Source organism: Chaetodon auriga, chromosome 9 (genome assembly GCF_051107435.1).
Source record: "Chaetodon auriga isolate fChaAug3 chromosome 9, fChaAug3.hap1, whole genome shotgun sequence".
Classification (NCBI taxonomy): Eukaryota; Metazoa; Chordata; class Actinopteri; order Chaetodontiformes; family Chaetodontidae; genus Chaetodon; species Chaetodon auriga.
In genome coordinates, this window is record NC_135082.1 from 19,751,733 (window position 1) to 19,761,782 (window position 10,050).

A 10,050-nucleotide genomic window follows, 5' to 3' on the forward strand; every position below is an offset into this window, starting at 1 on the left:
GCTGATTTTTTTTCTTCTTCTTCTTCCAGTGACTGCGATGTGGTTAGTGTCATTATCTTTTAGCAGAGGAAAAGACAGACATATTACATGTTTATGTTTTAGCTTTATGTGTATAAACACAAAATATACACTACCCCCCCCCCATCATCATCATAATGTCTTCACAAGAAAAATCTGTATTTTTTTGTAACGCCGTTTATGCATTTATGCACAGGTGCCCAACACATCCAAATGCACAGCCACATCCCAAAAATCTGTAAAACAGCTTTTTTAAAATGGTAATCTAACTCCCTCCAGCTGAATGATACATAAAATGTGTGAATTAAGGACAGTGATTTGGCACAAACAGTAAAACTTGAACAGAATCTTTCTTCAGTTGTTACTTCCCCTGCAGGTGATCTGTATTCAAGTGTGGCCTTCTCAGAGGCTCTCTGATATTCTGGGGACACATAAGTGTGTTCGGTTGGTGCTGTTGCGTATCTTGGGATCCTCTCCGCAACCTCTTTTTTTTTTCTGTTTAGCCAAGTTCAGCCTTATGTAGCCAGACTTAGGTCTTTATGCTTCCTGCCTGGGTTAAATCCAGTCCAGAGTGCATGCTGAGAGAGTTAAACAGTCACTGGCTCACGTAGCGTATGAAAACCAGGGCATGAATTATGGTCTAAAAACCTACAGATCACACAAGATCCAGCCACTGTAAATCCTATCCCTCCAAGCGCCACATTTGTCATGACAGAAGCCAAAGGAGACGCTTGTAGAGCCTTACAAAACTGTTACTGAGACACTGCAACCTCAAGGAGGCAGTGATGGCGGGAGCAGGGCGCGATAAGGTGAGAGAACCCTCTCAGTAAAACAGTATTTGTTGCAGAGGCATTGAAACCAGCCCACTCATGTATATCATCATGACAACCAGCTCGCATCGTTTCCACTACATCAAGCAGTCCATTGGCTAGTGGTCCTGCTTTTGAGCAAAACAGTGCTCTGCGATGACATAGTGATTTATAAAACAGCATAGCGGTTGTTTTTTTTTTTTTTCCTCCCGCTGCTGTACACAGCTGTTAAACAGATGCTGTTTGTACCAATTTAGAAGCTAGTGCATTGTTTGTCAACACCAGTTTGGAAATTCATTCTTTATACCGGGACCTGCTGCAGAATATACAGGCTGGGCTGGGCGAGGGGGAGAAGACCGACCGTGGAAATAAACAGCTAGAGAACTTGGCTTGAGCTGTTACTTGCTTTTAAAATAATTATTGACAAATGCAAAAGTATAATGACAGTAAGACTGGCTAAAAATCAAGTTAACGCACCATCCTGCATCAGCTTTTGGGAGGACAGGGGCAGGCCTGCTGGAAGTGACAAGCTATCAGACACTCTCTGCAGTGCTGGATGGATTAATCAGTGAATTCATTCCTGATAAATTGACTGGTACTAATGCTCAGAAATAGAACCAGGGCCACATGAACCCCTGGCTTCGCACGACAGTACTAACAAGGCTGCCCAGTGAGTCTAATTTCCTCGACAATTAATATTTGACTGAGAGCGTAGAAGCAAATCTGGTCAGATAGGCAGAAATGAGAGGAAGAGATTTTTGGGTGAAGGATTTATTTAATTACACCAATGTACGTGGGACAGCGGTACTGATGAGATGAAAGAGGAGAACAGAAGGAGGAGAAGCATAAAGGATGGCATGCGCGGGGAGCTGCGAGGGATGAATCTGGGGGCGTCGGGGGGGATAGCTTGATGTGACTGAACCAGATGCTGTGGGGAGAAGGAGAGGGCTCGACGCTGTGTAGAGAATGATGGCTTGCGTGGCGCAGTAAGGGTGCCCCTCCACTGTTTGTAAAAACAAGACCATCACACTCCATCTTGCCACTCCCGCAGGAGCCAGGCCTCCAGGCTGATTTATGGCCCACAGACTGAATTGGCTGGCTGGGATGACAGCAGTGCTTGGACTCTCCCTGGTGAGTAGTGTAGGAGGCTGCCTGGCCAAGCCTCAGCCTCAGCTGGCCGTAGAACTGCCCTCCGCCGTAGTTAGGGCAGACTAGATGTTAAGCTCCTTCCCCAGCGTTAGGATCAGGCAGGGCCAAGCCTGTTAGGTCTCGAGCACGCGTTGGACTCCGAGCGCCAGCCGAGCGCAGACCGTCATCCGCTATTCTGCTGGTGCCATATTTTCTGAATATTTCCTCCCCTGTGACACTTCCCTCAGCCTCTGCATCACAGGCTCCATCAAGACTCTGTAGTAACAATTTAGATTTAATCAATCTTTGCCATGTGACTGCCAGGATGGAAAATTAATGTGGAGAGCAATTAGAAAACAGCCATCTCACTGTCAAAGATACACCAGGATGAGAGCAGAGAAGTGGACGGCATTTTAGTGGTAAACAGGATCCCTCTGTACACCACTCAGACGTGGCAGGCTGTGTTGTCTTCCCAGGCTGTCCTCAGAAAGGGTCACAGGACTGCGGCCGCATTTATTTAACTTTCTGTAGATTGAATTCTTTTTGGATTTCATTCGTCTCGCACGGCAGCAAAAAGAGACACAAAGCATAATGTCAGAGTTGCTGTTTGCTCTTTCAACACCAGAGCCGAATCATTGTCTTTCCAGGCTACGGACAGGCTACATTTGATAGCTTTGTCACAGCGTTTTGATAGGGTTTAATATCAAAGACTGCGAGGAAAGAGAAGGAAATCAAAGGTAAACGGTGAAGTCTATGCAGGCCACAAGTAAAGTGTATCCAGGTTTAAATTGCTGTAAATTATTTGCTCTTATAACAGCTACATCACAGGAACATCCACGTAATGCCGTCTGGCTGTCTGTTCAGGAGGATCTATTTTAATATGACAAACAGAATCAGGACATTCATTGTTACCGCTACAACAAAAATGTCAGTATACAGAAGAAATACAAAAAAGTAGTTTAAGCCAAAAGTGGCAGACATTCTTTGTAAAAATGATTTATCATGCCACACTGCTGTTCCAAATTCTTTTTAGGGTTTATCATGCTGTAAAACCAAACTGACTGAATTGTGTCAGACTGCAAGTCCCCATCGCCTTGTGGCTGCAGTTAAACTAAGAAACGCAGAATGAAGATTTTGTCACCTGAATCTGGGTTCACGTCAGCTCGACCCCGTCTCTGGCCCTCCTGTCTGGCCTTCTGTTGCTTGTGGCTGCTTACACTCATTTCATGGGATCACATCATTGTTTTAAACCTTCAGGCTGTCTGTGCCGCTTTTGGAGGGAAAAGCGCCTTTTGTTTTCCAAGCCAGGCGCCATGTGCTAGCCAAACAGAACGCAAAATAGCTGGCGGAAGCTCAGGGAGTTTTTCGGAGAGTTGCCTCCTTCAGTGAACACAACCCTTCCCTTTTGTGTCTTTTGCTGATTCCGGTTTTTTTTGCTACATTAGCAGCAACCAACTAGCACCTCCAGCTGCATGACATGGAGGGATCATTACATGCGGTGCACAAGGGTAAACTGAGCAATGAGCTTGTCAGGTTGCGGGATACCCATGCTGAAGCTGAGGATCTGTCTGCTGCAACTTGAAGTTAAGACGCCTTCATCTGATTGAGGGAAAGAGACAGGATTGAATCGGCTGCTGGCAGGCTGTAGATGCAAGATGAAATGGCAGAGAACATGTGGGTTTTCTCTCCGAGCTGATGCAAAGTGATGCTATTCCAGGTACAGGAAAACAGAAAAACATGGCCAGTGTTATCAGGAGGATTTGGTTTTCACATTTGAAGTGGCAATATTTATTATTTTCCAATGCTATGCATGCCTATTTAAAGTGCTCCCCGGTGCCTTTGCCAGTCTTTGGGCCTTAATTCAGCATTAAAGTACAGTATGTCTGATTTGATACCAGCGCTGTGCTATTTGATACATGGATTTTTTTGCCTGCAGTGCCATTAGCCTGCTTGTATTTTAAATGTGGAACACCAAAAAACACAGGCAGCCTCCACCTCCCGATGGAGCTCCCTCAGTAATTAATAGGTATTAAATGGTAGAAAGGAAACGTTCCCAATGACATCCTGCTCTGTACTGTACTTTAACTCTGTTCCTGGAACTGATTGGCAAGCTTATTTTCCTGATGACTTTGAATACACATTCACAGCAGGAGGTGCCTTCACTGTCTTTGTAGTTGCTGACTTCCAAACCTAAGTAACGCTGTAAAAGCCATTAATTCATCTCTTACTATTACAGATCGCCCGTTTTGTGGAATAGGAGGAGATTGTGCTTTGTTAGAGGTCGATGGCCTGTCACTTTTTTTATTTAAATTTTGTCTCTTCCATTTTTCGTGGGTCTTTTAGAGCAACATCTGCGTTTTATGAAGCTCTGAGCAGAGGCAGGATGTGTGAGTGTTAATGGCACTTGGCTTTCATAACAATGTCATTTACAACCCAGTTGCTCTCCCATAGACCCCTGAAGGAAAGGAGAGAAAATGGTATTCACTGCATATGCATGCACTGCTAAGTAGAGAGCATACAACTTGTGTATATTTCTTTGTGCCTCGAGGCTTTTCATGCTTTAGAAAGTGCTTCAGGCTATAGAAAAAAGCCAAAGTATTTAGAGGAAATTGCATTCATTACCAACATGCTTGTAAATCTTTAATCAGTGGAGAAAAAGACCTACTTTGTCAAACATGTCAAACAAGATTTGGGGAGAAATTTCAGTTGACTGAATGTAGAGCTGAAGTCTAGCATTTGTGTGCAAGTTTGAAATTCATGACAGAACTTTCCAATACATATTATTACACGCAGAGATTTTCCAGTGCCAGCCAAGCGCTAAAATATAATATTTCCAAACACTTTACATTGCTGCTTTGACTGAAAAGCTGACTGCCTAAAGCATTTTTATTGTTAGCAACATATCAAAGAAAAGGCAACAGAAAGGGCCAAGTTCAAAATAGAGTTAATGACAAAGCAGCTACACATAGGATTTAAAAAAGAACATGGGATTTAAAAGGGCTTTGAAAATACTGTAGCAGCGGACAATCTAATCTAGCGTGTGGGGGCATGTTTTTTATTATTAATATTATTCATCGTCCTCCATTATGTTCCTGCTACCTGGTAAAGACTTTCTGTTGTGATTACATTATTACATTCTGATTGGATCCCTTCTCTTTAAACAAAACCCCCAGATTCATGCCTTTTGTCTCCTTGATTGCCGCCGATGCAGTCCCTTGGACCAATCAGCATTCATGCAAATTTACATACAAGCGGGAGAGCAGCTCGTGGAAAATATATTCATTTTGCTCATTTCCGGGCCTCATAAAATGGTTTTTACTATGTAGAGATTTTATGGAACTGCATATTTATGCTGCAGTATGGATCATGTGGATAATAGTATGTAAAGATACTTCATAAAGTTAATATTTCAGTTGCGCTGAAAGAAATCCCGGCGTGTGAGTGTTGCAAATTGTAGGCTACGTTTGTAAGGAAGAGGACGCCTCAGTCTGCATTTATTTCTGAAAATGCCATGTCTGTGTGTCAGCGTGCGTGTGCACGTGTGATGTGATCAAAGGAAGCTAATTCTGTGCCGCCTCTGTCTCACTATCAAGCATGCATGTGGTCACTCATGGTCTGCATTTCTGCTGCTGGTGTTCATGTTTCCAGCCTTCAAGCATGATGATTCCTCCCCCAGAATGCAGGTTCAAACCCCCCATGATACTCTTTACTCATTCATTCAGTCATTTAGCCACCATGTTATCTGTCAGCCTCATCAGATTATACTTTATGAGAGACACCTCTGGCATATCTGCCCCTGAAAAGCCTGTCTCCAATCTTTAAATATCGATCCCCAGGGCCTAAGCAGAGGTGCCTCTCATGAGTGCAGGAAAGAAGGGAGAAAAACAGATCATTAGTGATTTTAATTAGGTGATCTGTCAAGCTGCGATTGCCAGATGTAAGCGTATGCATTTGGGTCGATGGCAATCCCTCTCACAATCCCCTCTTGTCACCTTGGGCCTCTGGAACGCAGGATGGTTCTTGCTAGGAGTGAAAGAAGCAGTAGGGGAGTGCAGAAATGTGTCATCGCGTTATCTGTGCGGCAGGTTCGTTCTCAAGATTGGAGCAGGTGGAAAACAAGACGGCACGGGGGCTCGGAGAGATTTTGGAATTGTTTTCTAGGGCTGAATAATTCTGAAAGTGTTTACTAGACATGTGCTTTATCACAATCAATATTTTTTATCAAATCTTCTGAAGACAAGCAGAAAGATGTTCAGATTTGTTTCTAGCACCGAGCTCTTTCAGCAATTAGAGTGCACATATATGTGAATTGAAACAAACAGGGGAAGAGAAATTGCAGCATTTCAGTTTGAGTAAGAGAGCATGACACTTTTTTTGTTGTTGTTACGCTGTAAAAATTGTCTTGAAAGTCCTTCCCCCCCCCCAACACAACAAAGTACAAAAGAGTGCAGTTATACAGACTCAGGCAAATCTTTTTTTCACTCCAGCGTTAAACATCATTACATATTTATAACTCGGCGCCAGATGACAGAGACAGAGAGGGAGAGAGAGATGAACCAGGCAACAACACCGCAACTCGTCTGCTGTCTCTCTCCGTGAGATATCTGATTGCACTGTTTAAACCTGCCTTTCATCTGATGTTTCTACAGAAAACCCAATTACACAAGAGCTGCAAATGGACTTTTGATTTAACAATACATAATTTAATTGGCATATTAGAAGTGCCCCAAACATCCAGCTCTAGTCATCAGTGGGTAGTGTTAACAGGACTGCAGTCTTCAGCAGACGCAGGAATGCATTGCAAGTGAAAGCAAATCATTCAGAAATGTTTAACATGGGCTGTTTTAATTAGAGCAAAATGCAGCAGTGTTTTTCATGTACTTACTGAGTTATTTCATGACTGGTGTGACATTCTTGAATCAAACGAAGGCCACGCGGGAGAAAAAACATGATGAGAACTGTGTGAAAATGAGCAGAGACGCCGGTTTTACAGGCAAATCTAACAGTCATGTTTCCTCTTTGTGCCCTCGCAGATCCCAGTGAGGGCTTCCACTGCCAGGACGAGTGTCGCATCCTAGGCCACTCTGACCGCTGCTGGATGCCTCGTGTCCCGATCCCGGCACGCGCCAAGTCACCCGAGCACGCCCGTAACGTCATCGCTTTGTCCATCGAGGCCACCACAGTGGATGTGCCGCACTACGAGGATGGCACCACCAAGAGGACTTTTGCCACCTTCGGCAAGGATGGGCCTGAGGACGTGGAGCGGGGAGAGATAAAGGGAAAGCGGACTCAGGAGTCTCAGGTGTGTAGCCCCAAGGCCAATGGAGGGGCTGTCCGTGAAGCTGGCAACGGGCGCGAGGCAGCCAGCCCCATCACTTCCCCCGTGCACCTGAAGAGCCCAGTGTCCAAGCCGTCATCTGCCTACAACACACTGAAATGCCGCGACGCAGAGCGAATCGCCAACCACAGCCTGCTGCGGCAGCCGGAGGGGAAGGACAGTGAGCCAGCTGTCAGGGAGATCAACACGCTTCTCCACGATGGCCGAGACAAGGAATCCCCCAGCAGCAAGCGCCTGAAGGACATTGTGCTTTAGCGAGCTTCTCTATGACACACACCAACATGCATACACACATACAGTGTAAACTCACATATATGTACCCCGCAATAGCTGTGTGTACACAGAAGAAAGTCAGGCTGTGGAAGTAGAGAGACACACCCATTTGCAGTATACAATATTCAAGAACCAGCTCGGGCTGAGGATGATGAACTGTAGTATGCTGCAGCTAGTTGTGCGCTCGAGCCGAGGTAGTGGATGTGGCTTTGTCGTAGTCGCAGTACTTTTTCCTTCTTTGCTTTTCGTTCGGTTTTCTTTCTATCGGTCTGCAATCAGTGGACAGGCAGGTTACTGTTGACTGCATGGACATGGCCAGCGGAGCTCTCCAGCCCTTGCGCCAAAGCAGGACACTACGTCTTTGGACACCTGAGGTGCCACTTCTTAAGTACAGTTATGCCTTTTGAACTAATTTTGTATCACAAACTGATGTTTGCCTTCTTTGGTTTTGCAGTTTGGTCTGACTGCCAAAATCGCTCTTTGTTCCTTTGTATAGTGAGCTTCATCAATGTAATAAACGACAACAGACATACACAGGATTCATCTAAAAATATCCTCAATTTACTCCAACAGTTTTCAGTGCATTCAGGAGAAGGAAAGGGAGGCCTCTCAGTCTCATTTGCCCCTGACTAATAAGAGAAACTTTCTCTGCGTATCCCTGAGGACATCCTAGTGTCATCAGACTGTGAGGTCTTTACAGTATTTATATTTTATCAAGGATGGAGCTAAATGAACTCTCGCTATCTGCCCAGCCGCTCTGAACTCTGGAAGTGGGACAGACAGATCCTTGTGTTCAAATTGAGTTGTATGAAAAAAAAAAAGACTTCCTGCTTTTGAAATCTCCTGTGCCCAACCTTGATTGTAGCCAGTGGAGCACAAATTAGAACTTTGTGCTCTGGTCTTGTACTTTTTTTGACTTTTGACTATGGGGCTAGGATAGAAGGGATCGTCACTCATGTCTTGCTATGTGAAACTCTCTATAGGGTTTACTATTATCATTTTTAATAACCCGTTGTTATGTGACAATCCCTTTAATGTTTTGTTTCAAGAGAAAAAAACAAATAAACATTGGTGTTCAACTGAAGCTACAGTAGCGTTTGTTACACAAACACAAAAATAAAAAAAAACATATGCCAAAATATATTTTATAAATAATTTAAAAATGTATAATGAGAATATTTAATGCTGTGTAGTTATTTTATGAGTAAGTTATACTTGAAATTAACTTGCTTTTGTTCATTTGTCTTTTGCTTTTATATTGAACCTGATTTGTTTTTTTATTTTCGAGATGAACTTGGATTATTTTTTTGTTTACTGTGTGACCCCCTGGCAACTGTTGCAGTCTACCTTGTTGTAAAGAGTTTCTTATTGGTCAGTTCTTGTGCCATCAAGTTTCTGTGTGGGCTACTAGAAAATGTAAAAAGACAAAAAAAAGACAACAAAAAAAACAACAAAAAAAGCGATATCAGCACCAACATTAGTGTGTCAGTTCAATGAGCTTAGAGTGAGATAGCAAAAGAAACCAAAAAAATGCAAACAAAACCTTAAAGATTGCAGGATGTTGCTTAATCTTAGTATCTAAGGAGGAGAAACACAGACTCCCAGTATTCTTCAAGCTGGTAACAGGGTTCCACCTATTTTATCTGTCTAATGAGTCGGCTTTCCTATCGGGCCCAATTGAGTTTAAACAAGACTTTTTCTGCTTCAACTGAGGGCATTTGGACTCGCAGACTAGCTTTGCTCAGCACTGCTGTCACCCTGTGCCATCTGTGTTCAGTTGATCTCAAAGATAAGGTTGAGACCAGAGTGGTATAAACAGGGCTCTCCCCTCCTACGAGCACCACACAACAGACTGGGTGGAATCGTGTTGGAATGAACTAAGGTCTTGGAAGAACCGTGTTGCACATCAGCAATGTGGTTTTATGTTGCTTTGCAGTAAACTATGTACAATGTGGAAAAATATGAATGAAAATGGACAAATTGCATACAACAAATCTAGATCTTGTAGCTGAATGTTTTGCTGGTCTCACCCATGGCTTCTGGCAACATGAAAATCGGAATAATCACTGAATGTATACAGCAGCTTATAATTAAACTATTAAATGTTCTCTGCTTTGTTTCCTTGTCTTTACTCAACTCAGTTTTAAAGTTATACTGAATTTGAATAATGATACTGGAGCAGATTTTTTAAATGTTCAAACACAGTTTTTGAACGTATTTGGGTGCAGTCTCTAAGATTCAGGCCTCTGGATGACAAAAGCTGACTGACCTTGGATTATTTTCCTCATGGGCTGACATCGCCCGGAGATGAGCCGTCAACTTCCATGGTGAACTACTGACTGGAGTGTTTCACAGTAAGTTTCCCCTCCCTCCTTAGTCAACAAGCGCCTTCTATCATCACATTCCAGCATCTAACATTGTGGACGATTCGTTGTTCTGTTCAGTTTCTATTTCACTGAGAAAGTGAAAGTTAGCTAGTTACGC

General features: G+C 43.5%; 1 protein-coding gene across 7 annotated transcripts in view; it reads left to right on the plus strand.

The window, feature by feature from the left end:
• The window catches only part of pcdh19 (protocadherin 19), a 55,250-nt gene extending 45,577 nt beyond the window's left edge, over window positions 1–9,673 (plus strand). For all 7 annotated transcript variants that reach the window (XM_076738554.1, XM_076738556.1, XM_076738553.1 and 4 more), the window contains exon 5: window positions 6,989–9,673. In XM_076738554.1, coding sequence (XP_076594669.1) covers window positions 6,989–7,548 — 560 coding nt within the window. In that variant the 3' untranslated portion in view covers window positions 7,549–9,673. The remainder of the gene's footprint in view (window positions 1–6,988) is intronic.
• Window positions 9,674–10,050: the final 377 nt, after the last annotated feature.